Source organism: Rhipicephalus microplus, chromosome 7 (genome assembly GCF_043290135.1).
Source record: "Rhipicephalus microplus isolate Deutch F79 chromosome 7, USDA_Rmic, whole genome shotgun sequence".
NCBI classification, from domain to species: Eukaryota; Metazoa; Arthropoda; class Arachnida; order Ixodida; family Ixodidae; genus Rhipicephalus; species Rhipicephalus microplus.
Genome location: NC_134706.1, coordinates 100,911,769 through 100,929,927, shown reverse-complemented (window position 1 = coordinate 100,929,927; position 18,159 = coordinate 100,911,769). Strand labels below are relative to the sequence as shown.

At 44.5% G+C, this 18,159-nt stretch overlaps 1 protein-coding gene across 1 annotated transcript; it reads right to left on the bottom strand.

The window, feature by feature from the left end:
• Positions 1 to 731: 731 nt before the first annotated feature.
• Positions 732 to 2,986, bottom strand: LOC142767577 (uncharacterized). The gene is made up of 2 exons (XM_075869539.1): positions 2,250 to 2,986; positions 732 to 1,164 (listed from the first exon to the last, which is right to left on the bottom strand). Exons 1-2 carry the CDS (start codon positions 2,862 to 2,864, stop codon positions 847 to 849), a joined length of 933 nt encoding a protein of 310 aa, XP_075725654.1. The 5' UTR covers positions 2,865 to 2,986; the 3' UTR covers positions 732 to 846.
• Between the last annotated feature and the right edge of the window lie 15,173 nt (positions 2,987 to 18,159).

The following is an 18,159-nucleotide window of genomic DNA, read 5'->3' as shown; positions in this document are numbered from 1 at the left end:
CGGTTCCGATGTTGCGTGACTACAAAATTGCTGTTTCAGTAAATAACATAATTAATAGAAATTCACCTTTGCCTGCTGATCTTTTTTCAATTCCTAAACGCAATACGCGACATGCTTCGAATGGTAATTTCAATCTGCCCAAATGTTTTAATGTTTACGGAGAAAGACTGATACAGTTTAGTGGAACAAAAATATGGAACACGGTCCCCCTAGAGATTAAAACGGCACGTAATTTCAGCATGGCATGTAAATCATTTTTTCTGTGGAGTCAAGACATGTAAGCATGTGTGTGTGATTCGATTTTCATTGTATTTTTTTAATAAGTGCCTATGTATAGAAACTAGCTGCAAGCTAATAAGTATGCATATCTGCAAGAAAAAATGTATTACTGTGTTATCTGTATCACATGATTGTTTTTTTTTATGTTGTTACCTCAGAGCTGACCTGTACACTTTTTTATGTTGCACATTGTATTGGACCGTCCACTAGCCACTTTAGGCTATCGGTCCAAATAATCCCTTTAATTGCATATATCTATTTATGAAAATAAAGCTTCATTGATTGATTGATTGATTGATTGATTGAAACACATTTTGTTCGCAGGCTGGCGATGAATCCGCATTCAAGCAGAATCGAGTAGCACAATAAAAGTAAAACAGCGAAGAAAATGGAACGGATGCTTTGTCAAGACCTCCGAAGCTACACATCAGCATTTATACGGACAACCCAAAAACTTTGTGCGAACTATTTATTGCTGAATAGTTTCATAGGCAGCGATGGTCTCGTCGGGCTATTTACAATATTCGTGCACGTATCACAGGCATCTCAATAAGGTGGCGGGGTGTCTCACATTGCCTGAACGAAGGCCACCATAGCACGGAGGTCAACCTTGCAGGACGAGTAAGTCTGGACGCAGGCCGGGACACCGTGTGACCTGCCCCTGCGATAGGCTCTCTCGAAGTCCACGAAGGCGGAGTTTCGGCCTATGGGTCTGAGGCTGCGCAGGAAGGAGGCTACTCGGCGGCCGTACTGTCCGTAGGCCGAGGCGTCCGCGCTGACCTCGCAAGTGAGGCGCAGAATGCAGCGGTTCGTGTCGAGTTCGTGCACCAGGTTCACAGCGTCCTTGACCACCTTCGGGTCTGATTCGATCGTGCTTCGTCGGCTCTGTGAGAGTAAATAAGCAGATCAGTTACAAACATGGGGAACAAGCAAATATGGTGTCGAATGTATTGATGGAGCAGTCGTAAAAATGACAAGTAGTGCGTCTGCCTACAAGACGAAAATTGCGTAAAACAGTTCTACGTCGTTTTTGATTAAAAAAAATTCACACGCATTGGGCATTCTGCAATTTGTTTCGAAACAGTAATTGTACATAAAACGCTGTTGGTAGCACGAGTTGTGTGCCCAGTAAAGAAAAAAACACCTGCCAGGCCTGTGTGGAAAGCGCAACATAGTCACAACGAAAGCTAGAAGAGCGCAATTTGAGAGCCTTTAAAAAATTATTTGGGAAACTCCTGCAAGCACAGTTGTACGGTACCCACCACGTCATAAGGCAATACACTGTGTTGTAGATAGGCATTCACTATAGGCTTGCAGTTTAGGTTCAGCACCATAATTTACAGTGTAACCAGTATTTATGATTATATAAACTTTATTATTTCCAAATTTCATGCTACTTGATATTACCAGTCAATTCTTGACCAATCTCCACACACACACACATTGAGTGTGGGCACAATTAATAGGTGAACCACAACAACCTTTAGTAATGGGTTTAGGTATTTCACAACCCATGCGTTACGCAATTAGCATTGTGTAAACCTGGTTCTTGCTTTACTGTTGTAAAACGCTTTATGATTAATGTTAACGCGACTTCTTTTCCGACATCAAGCCGGCCTAAGGCCAGTTTCAAGCACAGGCGTTGCTCTGTGGTAGAATGTTTGGCTGGCACACAAAGACACGGGTTCGAATCTTCGTGTGACATTGTGTTTTATATTTGCTCAATAGTGGCTAGGAACACCGGCGGTGTTGGTGGACTACTCCAGCGCACGCGAGGCTTGTAATCTGATACCAGCTTTCGCTATAAATAAAAATTACCATAACCAATCTCGAGTTCAATCTAAACAAACGCAGCATGTTAGAGTCACGCCGCAGTATTCGTCGTAACAGCTACGTCATTGCACGTGGTCTATATTATGCCTTGAACCACAGTATTCATATTAAGACTGCAATTGTAAATTGTTACTCACTCGAATAGCTGCAGCGCGTTTTCCATCCAGGTTGACTAATGGCTTCTTCAGATCCGAAGAGGCTTGCAGAACAGATCCCTTGTTGCCCTTGACGTATGGAGAGCCGCTGGACGAAAACTTCACATTCGGGGAATCGAAGTCAGTCGTGGCTTTAGCGAGCATCTTGAAATCCTTGACTGACAGCCGGACGGGAAGGGGCTTCTGCATGCTACCCTCGATAAAGTACGGCACCGAAGCAACCGGTACGGATACCGTGGGGCTGGGGAAGATGTCTTTTGGCTCGGCGCGCAGCACGACTCGGTCGGGCAGCTTGTTGCTTTCGATGCCTGCTCGGATACCTACTCCGTAACGGCCCACTTTGAACCAGCCGAGCATGCCGAGGAGCTTCATGGCGATGGCCAGCTTGAGGCCTGCGAGGCCACCGATACTCGTGATCGCCGAAATGGGCAGCAGAGCTAGGCTGGTCATGAAAAGGCCGTTGGCAGTCTGGGCGACGAGAAGGGCTAGGAAGGTGGTGGCGACGAGCGTAGGCAGCCTCATGTTAACGTGTGGAGCTACGGTGAATCTGCGCTCAGCAGGGGTAGGGGCGTGTGCTTTTAAAGGATCCACTTCCATTGTTAGAAAGCGAACACAACTGCAGACTATCTAAAGCCTCTTCACTCTTCGGTGACGTACCCTCTATGGCGGGCGTGGAGAAGGCGCTCTCTGGAATCTTCGTTGCTGAGGTGCGATCCCTCGTTAGTGTATTTACGGGGCGTTCCGAATCTATTCGTTCCATTCTGTCTGCCGTTTCCCGAAGGCATGGACAAATCAACCTTGTTCGTGAGGAATGTGCTAAGAGCGGAGGATATGAAGAGTCATTCCCCAGTGTTTAGGTTGTTGACAGGGCACAGGATAGACGATTAGTCACTCCAACGAGTTTTCTTTCCACACTGTCCTCTCTTCGCTATTATTGAACCCCATCTCTATAGCCCCTCCTGTTTTTTCCCACTTTCCACATGCCACAACAAAATCACTTTTACCAACGAAAAAAAAAGAGGATGAGAAGGCTATGCACAATAAGGTTTAGTCAGCCCCGTTCCTTCTCACTCTGTGTCCGGGAACTACCTGAAAGATCGCTCTAAGCTTAAGCAAAGAAGAAAAAAAGTGGCACGCGGCTTATCGTTCGAGCACGAGAACCTGTGCCATGAATCATCATACGTGCAAGAAGTGGGTAGGGTGGTCGTTCTCAGTAAAATGACTCACCATACAAAAAAAAAATTACTGAATTTCAAGCTGCTTGAAGATAATTATGGGGCGAAGCTTTCAGAGGTGATTGTTGTGATTAAAGTTGAGATAGTACTGAGACTGATTGTGGTTGTGATACTTTTTATTCAAATAGATAGTGGTGAGACCGATTGTAATTTATTCATTTAAAAATACCTTACAGGCTCTATTACGGAGCATAGAGTAAGGGGGGTACATAGGAAAGAATGCTAGTGGGTGATACTTCTGCCACAATACAAAGCAACTACAAAGCAAAGCAACTACAGAGCAACTAATAACTAATAACTAATAAAAATACAAAGCAAGTAATAACATTGGAACTAATAACAGTGGTTGCACAAATGACAAAGAGGGGCTTCAAGCAACAACAAGAATTTCCCAGCCGCAAAAAAGCACAAAGAACAAAAACAGAATTCAAGGAGATTATACAATGCTATTGAGATAGATGTATCATTAATTGCTCGCGAAAATTTTCATGATTAGTTAAATTGACAATGACGTGGGTAGGTCATTCCAGAGTGCTATGGCACGAGGCAAAGACGATGTATTGAATGATTTTGTTTTTCCAAAGATGCGTGTGATGCCTCGCTGATTGTGAAGTCGTTTAGACATGCGCAATGGTGCTGTTAGTGGGAAGGGTGGTGGCCTGGACGCGTGAATATATTTATGAAGCAAAGACAGGAGGGCAACTGTGCGCCGTATGTCTAGATGCTGTAATGAAAGGTCATGTTTTATTTGTGTGACGCTCGAGGGGCGACTGTAAATACGTGAAATGAACCGTGCCGCCCTCTTTTGCACAGCTTCTAGCTGGTTAATGAGATAGTCTTGAAAGGGGGACCATATGGGTGATGCAAATTCCAGCTGTGGGTGAACAAAGGTTAAGTAAGCTTGTTTGCGGACGTTATTTGGCGCGTTTCGTAGGTTTCGACATAAGTATCCCAATGTTCTTGATGCGTTTGCAGATATGTAGGTTACATGTGTCGCCCAAGTAAGATTAGAAGTGAAATGAACGCCGAGGTACTTATACGAAGACGACCGTGACACGTTGGAATTATTTATGGTGTAATCGAATTCAACAGTTAATTTTTTTCGACTAAAGAATATTACATTACATTTTGATAAATTTAGTCATTTGCCATGCACCACACCAGTTGTTAATGAGATTAAGGTCTTTTTGTAGAGCAAGGTGGTCATCGGTACTAGTTATAGAACGGTATAGAATGCAATCGTCAGCAAAAAGCCGTATTGACGAAGAAATATTAGTTGGAAGATCATTAATGTAGATTAGAAAAAGTAGTGGCCCCAAGACGCTACCCTGAGGCACTCCGGAGGTGACATCGGAAATTGGAGAGGAAGAGGTATTAACCAGAGTGAACTGCCTTCGAAATGACAAAAAGTTACGGATCCACGGTAAGGTTAGCAAATCTAAACGAAGTTCTGTTAATTTTGAAATCAGACGGGAATGAGGTACGCGGTCGAATGCTTTAGAAAAATCTAGGAAAATGCAGTCGGTTTGTTAATTATTATCCATATTGAAATGAAGATCAGTGGTAAATTCCAGTAATTGGGTGTCGCAAGACACCCAATTACTGGAATTACTGGAATTACTGGAATACTGCAATTACTGCAATTACTGAAATAGCGGTGATTCTTTTTTATTGCTTATATGAGGTTCTGAGTTCCGGGTTACGTTTTGACTTCATAATCACAGCTTCATCAGCTATCACCTCTGGTGTAGAATATTCTTTTGAGTATTGCCGCCTCGCATCCACTTCAAGTTGTCTCAACTGCGCGTCAGCTTGGCGTTTTTCTCGCTTAGCATTTGCTTTCTTAGCCGTAGTCTGTGGTGTAGAACTTTAGTTGTCGCCGCTTTGCATCTGTTTCATTCTCTTTTGTCTCCGCGCTAGCTTCCCGTAGACGGCGACACTGATACTCTGCACGACGCGCTTTCCTGCGTTCGGCTTCGTCCATATGAGAGAAGAATATATGTGGTATAGAACATGGATATATATATATATATAAATATATATATATATATATATATATATATATATATATATATATATATATATATATATATATATATATATATATATATATATATATATATATATATATATATATATATATATATATATATATATATATCGTTAACAGCAGCGCCATCACATCTAGAATTCACTACAGCGCACTCTGTTGCTTATAAGTTGAAGGCTAAATATAAAATGGTTACCACCAACGCCCTCTATTGCTTATAAGTTGAATGTTACATGGAAAATGGTTCAGAAATGTCAGACAGATGAAGACGTGTTACGGGCAGAGGGGAGACGGCGAACAATGTAAGGTCTTAAGGAGCCTCACCCGTAAAAAAAAAAGACGAGGGACAAGTACACCCGCTTTCTTCGTTCTCGTAACTTTCACGTGAATTCTCACCTGTCACGTGACAGTAGCGTCATAAAACGCCACCAAAAAGGCCAACACAGATTGCAGACGAAAAGCATACTGATTCGGGAATATAAAAACGTATATACTTTAGATTACATGATTATATCTGCAAAGGTGAAACAAATTTCATGTATGAGATCAAACGAACTCCAACATTATGCAAAGAAGTGATTGATATACCTCGATAACACCAACATTTCGCGAAAAACTAGGAAAGCTGAACGTATTTGCAATTTCATTCCTATTAAAGACCGCTACAATCATTGTTGCGGAACGCCAGCTTTTTTTGATAAAGATTGTTCTCGTGCTTCGGGTTTGTGCTTTTTTCGTGTTCTGGAATGAATCATTAGCGAGGGCTGACGGTTGATGATTACACAGACAAAATATTTAAGAGTCTCCAAAAAACTTGCGTGAAGCACGAGATATGATGAGCAGGCCTCGAATAAAATGTATTTTGCATTTTAAGGGCCATATTTCAACGCGTTCAGAAAAACGCTCACTCGAGGGTTTACGTAAGCGGCAGGAAAATGATGGCGGCTGCTCCTGCTAACTGCTCCTGCTAAAAATGTTGAAAATGCTGCTAGACGCCATTCAATAGTCGTAAAGCTCAAATATTTCTAGTGGCTAGAAGTTTAACGTAGCAGTTCGTGAATAGCTGCGCTAAGCTGTATAAAATGGGCTAATGCTCCCACGCACTACATGTTTTCTTTTTCTTTTGTGGGCTAAGCTTCATAGGGTGTGGGTCTGTCCATCCTCCATTAGTGAATGTAGCTACCAGTGGCAGATGCCCGTTCTAGAGCGGGTATGTCCCACAGCAGATGCGAGATGGAAGATGGTGGCACATGGAGTGTTCACTACAAATAGTGCACGTGTCAGTATGTCAGCACACCTGTTAATTAATTGTATGGAGATTTCATATATAGGGTGTGGGTCTGTCCATACTCCACCAAGCTGAAGAGCCGGGGTGCCATTCTCTTGAACGGCGAATCAGTTCCACTAGTCAGCGTAGGTCCTGAAATAGTTCATGTCACAGTCTTCCGGGTACCACTGTGGGTAGGCGACGCAGCCCTAGCGACTGCTCTCTCCGCCTACGGCAACGGGCAACATATCCACGAGCCGGTGTTCAAGGGCCGCCCTGGAGTTGGCACAGGTGTCCGTGTGGCGCGAGTGGAAATGAAAAGCCAAATACCAAACTTTCTGACAGTTCAAGGCTACAATGTCATGTGTGACTACCGGGGTGTCAAGAAAGTGTGCTCTAAGTGCAGGAATACTGGCCACATCGCCAAAGATTGTGCCACGCCCCGTTGCACGCGCTGCAACGTGTTTGTAGATGCCACAGAGGGATGCGCAGAACTATGCCGCAAGTGCTCGGGCAGCCATGCAACAGCTGACTGCGTACGTCCGAAGACCTTCGCAGTGGCTGCAGCAGCGACAACCGAAGGGCAAGCGTGCACCGATCTCATGCCCGCAATGCAAGATGATTATCTGGCGCTCGAGCCTGCGAGCGAAACTGACACAAGCCAAACTGACGCCCATGCTGAACCACAAGACGCAGGAGACCTGCCTCGCCTGTCTGAGAAAGCCTCGTCAACGCTTCACGCCCAGTACGAGACCAGCGACTTCTCGCCTGACGCCTATGAAGAACACAGCTCATCCAAAGCCAAAGCCCGAGTGCTCGTACTTAGCAGAAACCACGAGAGCTGCAGCTCTGACACAGTTGGCACCAGCAGTAGCTCCGAGGCGCCGAGAGCTTCGATGGGACGCGGCACCCGAACAACGGTACGTGCAGACGCTCCGGTCATCAGCCCAGACAAGACCACAACGGTGATTATGCCACCGACAACGACGAGCGCCCGCGCCAGCAAGTACTCAGCTCAGACCCGCAAACTGAGCCTCTCAAACCCCATTTACCAGATTACAGGTGCGGCCGCCGGTGCTAGTGTCGGTGCCAGCGCTATGGAAATAGATTGTCCGCCACCAAACGAGCCCACCCACCGACCACAGACTCTGAGGGCTCTACGGACAGTAGTAAGCCCCGAAAATTCGCTAATGCTCTGTAAATGGCAGAGCATTTCTCTCTTTAATCATGTTCACTCGTTGAGTGCTCGCCCCAACCCCTGCAAGGGGTTTCTTTGAAGTTTGCGCGCACTCTCCTTTTTGCAAAATGGCTACGGTGCATTTTCTTCAGGGGTTTCAGATGCCAAGACAAGCAGAGAGAAGTCATGCACTTCGCAAGGTCAAGTCTTGTCGATATTTTCTTCTTACAGGAATGTAATTTTAGAACCCCTTTTGATGTGCAATCCTTTTGTTCACATTTTGGAGTCGAAGCCTTTTTTTTTTGACTGATTCAAAGATATGCGGAGTCGGAGTTGTTTTCTTGACACCAGCTTTACGTCGAAGAGCACACTGTGTTTATGGTTTTGACGGCCGCACACTAGCAGTAGACTTTGACCTCCACGGCAGACGAGTAAAGGCGCTCGTAATATATGCCCCAGCTCAACGGGGGGGCACGGTTGATTTTTTCAATTCACTCGACCTATTTATGTTTGACAGCTATCGTACTTTCTTAGTAGGGGATTTTAACTGTGTTGAGGACACCGACAGAGATGCGCACGGACGCAGACAAAGCGCACAAAATAGCGGAGTTAGCGCATTGCGACAACTCATCCGCAAATTCAAGCTCAGGGGTGCGTGGGTCGACACTCACGGAAATGACTTCGTTGCAACATGGCAACGCGGTCCCAACATGACCCGGCTAGACCGCTTCTATTTTGCAGAAGTGCTAGCCACACATGTCCTTAGTTGCGAGGTCCTACATTTCCCACCGGACGTTCCATGCATTACAGACCACTTTCCAGTGTCTGTAAATCTTTTATTTGAACAATCCACCACATTTAGAAACCATTGGAAAATGGACACCACACTCGTGCACGAACCAGAAAGCGTAGCATTACTGCGCAATGCACTAGAGCAAGCATGCAAAAGGCCACCTGAACCCCGTAACTGGGGCGCATTGAAACACAGTTGGCGCGCCGAGCTTATCAAAGCGGGGCGCGAAAGGAAGCGCGCCTGACGACAGAGGTAAACGACAAGCTACGAAAAGCGCGCATTGTACACAGAGGCGAGACCCTGACGTTCACAATGCACGACTATCTCGATCAGTTAAAGGTACGGTACGAACTTTTGCTACGTCTTAGTTCGCGCACGGCTGCGCAGTCTTTTATCAACGGACGACCGGTTTCAGATCCAGCTGTTTTTCGAAGTGTTCGCAACGGCTCCTTGGGTGAACAAACGCATGTTCCTTTCGTTCAGTTGCCGAATGGCGAACAGTCTACACGAGCAGAAGACATAATGAGGGTCTTTCAAACACATTTTTCGAATCTTTTCAGGGCGGAGAACGCAAACGACGTGAACTATACCACCATAGATAATGAGTTTTGCAAGGTAATTTCCCGCGTACCAGAGGAGCTCCGCGATGGTTTGTGCAGCCCAGTGATGCTGGATGAATTACGTATCGTGCTTCAGCGCATGAACACAACCGCCGCCGCCGGCCCTGACGGGGTACCTTTGAGTTTCCACAAAACCTTCCTTGAAACAATAGAAGACCCTCTTTTGACAATGCTAAATGGGCTTCTTGCTGACGGAATCAGACCGAATAGGTTTCGTGAGAGCAGAGTTTTACTCTTGCTTAAAAGCGAGGGAGAGCCGTCCGATGCAAGGGTGTGGAGGCCCTTTTCCCTACTATACTCGAATTATAAGATATTGACAGCCATCCTTGCAAACCGCATATCAACCATTCTACCGGAAATAGTAAGCGACATACAAACATGCTGTGTCCCAGGTCGTACGATCTACTCCTCGCTTGCGCTGACTCGCGGTTTATTCACGTACGCTACAAGAACACAAATATCTGGCATTTTCGTTTCCTTGGATCAAGAAAAAGCTTTTGATCGCATAGAATGGAACTATCTCTTCGCTGTGCTTGAGTGTTAACAGACACCCTCCGCTTACTATACACAAACTTAGAAACGTCATTCGTAGTGAATGACTATACACCTGAACCTATCGCAGAAAGTAGGGGCATTCGACAAGGCGGTCCCCTCTCCGCACTTCTCTTTGTATAATGCATAGATCCATTGTTGAAACAAATCCAGAAATGCACTTCGATACGCGGTTTCCCTCTTCCAGGCTTGGGCGAAGTGAAAGTAGCGGCATACACCGATGATATCTCGTTGTTTATTCGGAACATAGATAGCTGCAGAGCCTTTCTGCGAATATTCCACACGTCACGGAATAAGACGTGCTCCCAACTTGTCGGGAACACGTCTTAATCCCGGAAAAAGCAAGGCATTGTGCTTTGGGATGCACAGTGAAGAGTTCCCTGATGGCATCCTAATCGTCCAAGGCCTTAAAGTTTTAGGTGTAACTTTCCTTTCGACTGGTGAGGTCAAACACGTCTCTCCCCTCCGAGGTTCGTGACCTAAACTGGCTCAGGGAATGGCGGGGCTTTACCAACGGCCGACCGCCTTGCGGCGTGGGGCGTGGCGCCCTCCGCCACATGCCCGCAATGCGGTCGCGTCGAAACACTAAACCATGTCTTTCATGAATGTATAGTAGCGCGCACCTTTTGGCGCATGGTTACCAGGATGTTCCAAACAAGTATGCAGTGGAAGTCTAGCCACAGGGATAACTTTGTCGTACTCTTAATGGCTATCGAAGCCTTCGTCTTATGGAAACGAAGAGTACTGGCCTGCCTGAGGGGACGCCCCCAGAGAGCCATGTTTCCCATCTACATCGGCTAAGAAACCTAATGCTTATGCATCTTAACGCAGAGCTAGTCATGCTGGGAGAGGAGGCTTTCCTCCGGCGGTGGTCTACGCGATGTATTGAAAAAAACAACAGAGCGTCCATGCCTTTCCTCCCCTATTGAGGAGGTGGGCTGGAGCTTGTACCACTGTGACATTAATGTGTTTTTTTTATTTTCTTGTTTAGAAACATGTCCTTTTGTGCAATATTACTCTTGAGCGCGAGAGAAAATTGTCCTCACAGGTGAATGCAAAATATCCCGCTACACTGTGAATGAGCTCCCCTTGTTTGTTCATATAGCCTTACTGTTTATTTAAGGTAAATCATCTTGATGTCATGAATGTCCTGCATTTGTTGTACAATTTTTGTATTGTACGTCACGGCATACGCTATAAGTTCTTTCGCTGTATATAACAGCTTGCATTGTATATACGCATTGTTCATCATTGTCCATTTTTATGTGTGCACATAAGCTGTGTAAGATATATCCGAAAATAAAATTCTCTTAACCACCAAGACTGCTACTGTAATCGGCCTTTTCGTTTACTGGGCACAGGTTCGCCCAAATAAACAGTTAAATTCCAACGCAAAGTCTCCTGCCTTCGGCCACGTCACGACCCCGTGACATCTGGTGGAGGTGCGGGGTATCGATGCCCATACCTCTCGCAGCAAGTGTTATGCCCGAATGCGGAACGCGGCTGTTGATTTTATTCTTCAGTGGAATTCACCATGATTTTTTTTCTTTGTTTTGTTACATTGACCGCATATTCCAAAGGTCAGAACGAAACTTCGAAGGGTCACGCCTGTCGTGCAGGAAACCGTGGTTGCTAAAGAGGCTCTCGTAACGTCCAGGCAGGCAGCGTGCGCGGCCTACTTAAGGGACCCTCTATTGCACAGAACATGAAATGAGATGACTTCACGGATAGAAAGATAGTATTTCTTAACGACTCGAACCAGCCCTGCTTTTCTCGTGAGAATTGGCGTTATAATTTTATTTTTTTGATTTATAATCGAGAAAAGAGACTGTGGTGCCACCTGGTAACATAAACTTTAAGTATCACATGTACCTTGTCATGTTACCGTTGACTAGTGGACGCGGTCAACGATTTTGTTACTAGAATTAAAATCTTCTTTGCTTCTTTCAGGGTAAAATATATTACTGCATAAAAATATATATACAGGCCTGCGTTAATAGTACGCAATTAAATGGCACTGCCTTCGCATCACGTAACGATCCCATGCTCGTCAGCACGTCTTGAGCAACTTTTGTACCTGCTCATGAAATCAGGTACGCAGTTTTCGGGTCGCTACGATTTTGGAGCGATGTGGCTTTTCGACCTACAACTTGTCTCAAAATTGACCTGTACTATAGTTGCTGGAAAGGTTTTCCCAGATTCGTGAACGATATGGCGAGGCTGACAGACTTTACGATAGAACCTCCAGAGGGCGCAGCCGCTCGCCGGCACGCCTCATTCGCGTTCATCAGCCCACCCCATGATGAGTTTCTCGCATTGAAATGAAGTATTGTGGTTGTGGTATAAGGATGTTTTGTTCGCCACACATGGCACTGATAAATTGTACACGAGGAAAAAGAGGTTTGAAGACTATGCAGGTAGGTTAGCGTCTTCAAAACGCCACATGCTGATGGCATATAGTATATCACGAACGGAACATAGATATTCGGGTTTCCAGTTCAATAACACTATGTTTCACACATTCAAATTCGTATACAGTGATATAAATGCTCACAAACAATTATAAGGTTTATACCAAAAAACGAAATAAATACAACAAAAAAATAAGCATTTTGACGAAAACTGTTAGTAAATAGTGCAAGCAAAAGAAACGCGTATGTTCATCGTACAAGAAATGAATAATCAAAAGTAACATTTAATAAAGAAACAGTGAAATGGAATTCATTTACATATAGAAACCTCTTTTGATGTCTTGCGCTTGCTACTGTACTGGGTCTCTGATTTGAGGGACGCCTTTCCTTTGCATGAATTTCTTTGCATAACAAAAGAAACGAAGTTCTCTGTTTCTATTGAGGTATTGTACGTTGAAGAAGTTAGAAAGATTTTCAGTTGTACGCGAGCATAATTGGAACTATTCTAGACGCAGTTCGGAATAAAGTTGCAACGGCTACCAAAATATCAACGTCAGATTCAGGCACGTAGCCAGAATTTTTTTACAGGTGGAAGGGGGGCACATTATTGATTTCGGGCGCGCCACCTCCTTGAAATGGCCATTTTTTTGCTCTGTTTTCATTGCGAAAACAATTTAGAGAAGAGAAAGGGGTGGGGGGGGGGGGCACAGGCTTGGTGTACTACTCCCTTGCTACGCTCCTGGTCGGATTCAGGCTCAACAGGACACGGATGCCCCCAACTGAGCTCCTCAATTCCCTTCAATTTTCGTCAATTAAGAATACGCAGGCATAAGATTTCGCCGCTTTTTTTTTCTACCCCGCGCGTTGGCTTGTTAATGATATGACCTCGGCATAGAGAACGTTGTCGCTGCATGCAGCTTTCTGTGGACGCAGCAGGAATACGATGAGACTGCCGGGGCTGCCATGCTCGGCTGCTGACTCGAAGGACGCGGGTTTAATCCCAAGCATGGCGGCCGCATTTTGATAATACGAAATGCCAGAGGCCTGTGAACTGTGCAATGTGAGTGAACGTTAGGGAATACCACATGACGATAATTTCCCGAGCCCTCCAGTACGGCGTTCCTGCATATCGTGGTTCTTGGGACGTACAACCTCAGACATTATCAGGGAAACAATAAGACAGGTCCCTTTACGAGTTAACAAATATGGTAGAGGCAGCTTTAAGGTAGCAATAAAAGGGGGACAGGGGGGGGGGGGGGTTGAGGCATGTTTTTCATTTTCTGACGCTAACAATTGAGCATTTCAGCATTTATATATGAAATGAAACATCCGCCTTCACATAGGTGCATGTGTGCAGAGGGGTGGGGGTGAGGTATGATGCTAGGCGAGTAAAAAAAAACAATGGAAAAAATTAAGTGGATCTCGCACAAAGAGGTAATCGAGTTCATGCGGCGCACAACTTTGTGTTCTTAGCAAAGCAATACGAGATTTATATATAAGCTTTTAATTCAATTGAGTGTTTAATCAAATTTAGGGTTCATGAGGGACATGGAATTCACTGGTGTCTAAAGGCTAGCGCGCGATCTTATCTTTTTCAATTCCTAAACGCAATACGCGACATGCTTCGAATGGTAATTTCAATCTGCCCAAATGTTTTAATGTTTACGGAGAAAGACTGATACAGTTTAGTGGAACAAAAATATGGAACACGGTCCCCCTAGAGATTAAAACGGCACGTAATTTCAGCATGGCATGTAAATCATTTTTTCTGTGGAGTCAAGACATGTAAGCATGTGTGTGTGATTCGATTTTCATTATATTTTTTTAATAAGTGCCTATGTATAGAAACTAGCTGCAAGCTAATAAGTATGCATATCTGCAAGAAAAAATGTATTACTGTGTTATCTGTATCACATGATTGTTTTTTTTTATGTTGTTACCTCAGAGCTGACCTGTACACTTTTTTATGTTGCACATTGTATTGGACCGTCCACTAGCCACTTTAGGCTATCGGTCCAAATAATCCCTGTAATTGCATATATCTATTTATGAAAATAAAGCTTCATTGATTGATTGATTGATTGATTATCACCACGTCTGCACACGCTAAACCACATACGCAAGTTTCAACGCGTGTACTGCACGCTACGGTACTCGAAAAGCATGCAACACTTAAGAATATTGTCAATAAAGAGTATGTGTAACACTTATTGCATTGTTATCTGCGATAGGTCACTGCGGATGTATATGCACGTAATATTCATTATTCGCCTCTATTAAAACTTGCCGAGAAACAGGCATGCGATGTTATTCTTTCAGTGTGCGAGTGGCCCACGTGTCTAGCATTCAATGTCCCGATGGATATGCAAGTATACATGTGCCAAACGTGACTGAGGGAAACCATTCCACGACGCACACGACAAGAATAACATGTTGTACACTTTGTCACCAGCAACTCAAGTTCGTCATACACTCATGTACTCAATTGATTTTTTTTTTCAATTATACTGGGAAAAGAGAAGACAAATTATACTGGGTAAGAAGAAGACCATTCACGAAAAATATTAGAATACCACTACGAAACCCACTCTTTCGGTAGTTCTTTTTTCGTAAAAACAATACAGGAATGGAACCGTCTACCGAATAATCTCGTCAATGAAACTGATAATGAATCCTTTTTTTCTTCTTTGTAACAATGCCCACAATATCACTGCCACTAAGAATGGTTTGTTGTCTGGAAGTGTGTGCGTGTTTACAAATGCATGACTGCGACGTTGTTTTCGCTCACCAATATTCGAGTGTTTTTTTTTTTCTTCTCTTAAAATATCTTGAGTGCTGTTTCATTTGTTGTATCTATTGTTTCAATTAAAACTATATAGTCAAATTATTATGTGTACCTCCCCTACGTGAAGCCTTATGGTTATGTAGGTGAAATGAAAAAAAAAAGATAGAGCACTCGGATTTACGTAGCCGAATATATATAATAAATAGAAAGACTTAATTTGCGTTTGTGCGTAGTTTAAGCAATTCAAAAAAAGTCTCGGCATTTAAAACTGCATTTTGAGGGAAAAGTCGTGTCAAGGCCGCCACAATTACGTGCACAGCGAAAAATACGATGGTTAGCTAACACCTGCATACGAGGACCTGTAGGGGACTTTTCATAGGGTCCGCAAAAATGGTATTTTGACTACCTCCCTCGTTGACCGGTCTCGGAGACAACACTGAGCATTAAAATATACTGCTAAACTATATGTAGTGTACAGTATATCTGAGACAATGAAGCTGTTGCGCTGCTACGCCAGTTGCCCCCCCCCCCCCCCCTCCGTCGTCAACCTCCGCTCGCCAACGCACCAGCAACGGACAGTGCCGCCGCGCGGTGCCTAGAATCTGGTTTCTCCGCCACCGAAGCAGAAAGTGCGTGTTCGCGACACCAGGAAAACCTTTCTAGCCCCTGTACCTGTACTGTACCTGTACTGCTACTCGGCATGGCCGCGCATATGCTCAATGACGTTCTCGGCGAATTCGCTTGGCTTGAGTGTGTAAAGGGTGACGACGACGGGCCACGCCTTCACCGACAGAGGTGCAACAACCTATGCGCAGGCAAACGCAACGTGGTACAATACAAAGAAGCTGTACAGATCCACATTGTCTTATTCTAACAGCTTATTCTTTTCAAAAATAGTTGGAAAGCTTAAAGTAAACGTGGTTAAGCATAATTCCAGCAACTCATGCGAAAAAAAAAAGACGACAGCGTGCACAAGTCGCCAGAAAGGCTACCAGAATCACTATCAATTCTCAGCGTTCGACCCGCCACAGTGTTCTGGTGGCTAACGTACTGGGCTGCTGACCCTTAGGTCGAGGGATTGAGTTCCGGCTTCGGCATCTGCATTTTCGATGGAGGCGGAAATGTTTTAGGCCTGTGTGGTCAGATTTTGGTGCACGTTAAAGGAGCCCAGGTGGTCGAAATTCGCGGAACCCTCCACTACGGCATCTCTCATAATCATATGGTGGTTTTAGAACGTTAAACCCCACATATCTATCAATACACAGCGTTGCTGGATGAAAGGTCTCATTCACGTTCAGAGCCTTACAGAGCGACACTTACTGCTTAAAAAGTGGGTATACAGGCTTTTCATATTACCTGCTGCAGCGACAAACACTACTAAGGGTAAGCTTTGGGGCGCGCCGGAAATAAACTGGATAGAAAAAGAAAACCAAGTTGTCGGTCTCTTCAAGGGCTGTCCAGAGGCACTCCGACGAGCATTCCGGCAAACAATTATCAAAATAGTTATCTAGAAGCCTAACACACTGATACTAAGATACTTATTTTTTGACGTAGATTTTTTTTTCATGAATGCTTTTCCAAAAAGGCTCAAAAATACCGAAATAACATAAGTATACGTAGATTGTATCAGAATACTTTTTATTGCAAGGAGCAGGTAGGCTGTCTGCTTCGCCGCCTATTTGACAAGCTGTTGTTTATGGTGGCGGTTCCACTGTCGTCATCTTTCCAGTAGCGCCGAAAACGACTTGCGCCGTCTATAAAGCAATAGAAGGAGAACACTTCGTCGATCAAACACCTGAGCCTTTGCGGGCGCAACCAGGAAGGGGAAGCATGCTGTCAGGATTCGGAGAAATGAGGCATTCAGCAGGGGCTTTTTTTCTCTCTCCCCTTCAACAACGTTTGTATCTCTCACTTTAAAATTTATGCTCACTTGTCCGCGTGCTCTGCGGCACTGGGCTTTTAACACAAGGAACAATGACGCTGCAGATGGCTCAAGTTTACTTTTGGTTAGCAGGCTGTCAACCGCTCCTACCTCACTGGACAGCTGCTCTGCATGACTCACTGGTGGAATGTGCGGCGGGCTGACAAACTCTCCCGCGGAAGCTACGTCTCAATCAAACAATGAGATATCCTTCGGTGCACAGGTGTAAATAATTCTTCGATGTCGCTCAGTCCTGCCTCATTAAGTGCTGGCTACCGTTCAGTTGAGATATTATCCTGCCAAGGACTTCGCATAAAACTGGCAGTATTAGATAATTAAATAAATAAATAAATAAATAAATATTCTTGGGCGAGAGAGCAGTCATCATAAAAAAAATCACGCTTTCATTTCGATTCCGACCACTCTCTACCACGCCACTAACAATAACTGTCCATTCGAAAAGAATGCCTCGAACGGTACACACACCGCGAGAAAGAAATTATGTATATGCAGAGGCGGCTTCAACTGTTCGCGAGCACCAGCGTCCACTTGGACAAGTTTCATGATTTTACAGTAAACGCCGTTATGGTGTATCGAAAATATACAGACGGGTGTTTCTGCCTTTCACTGCAATGGTAGTGCATTTGTAGTACCTGAGAACAAAAACCGACTCCTCGAGCTAAAGAATGTAACATATGATCTTCTAACGTACACCCACACACGGCTGGTTGGAGTTGGCGTATCTTGCTTAATTTCCACTTGCAACCTATATTCTATCAAGTTTAGAGCACAGCAAGCACAGTTGACCTAGATGACTTACTCTCGCAAGATGCTCTCTTGCCGCGCCGTTGTTCGAGTTACCCAGATTGGATTGATGTAGAGGTTGGGTATATTTGTTGAGGAGTTTGGTTCGTAGCAATCACAGAAAAGAACTCAGCATGTACAAAACAGTTTTGTGTTATTCATTTAAGTGTGGCTCGTCTTGTACTTATGCTGTTTATTGCACGTGACTTCACAGACAGCTTTTTTGTGCTGGGCACCTGAAGATGGCGGCCATGCACAATAACTTTTTATTGCACTT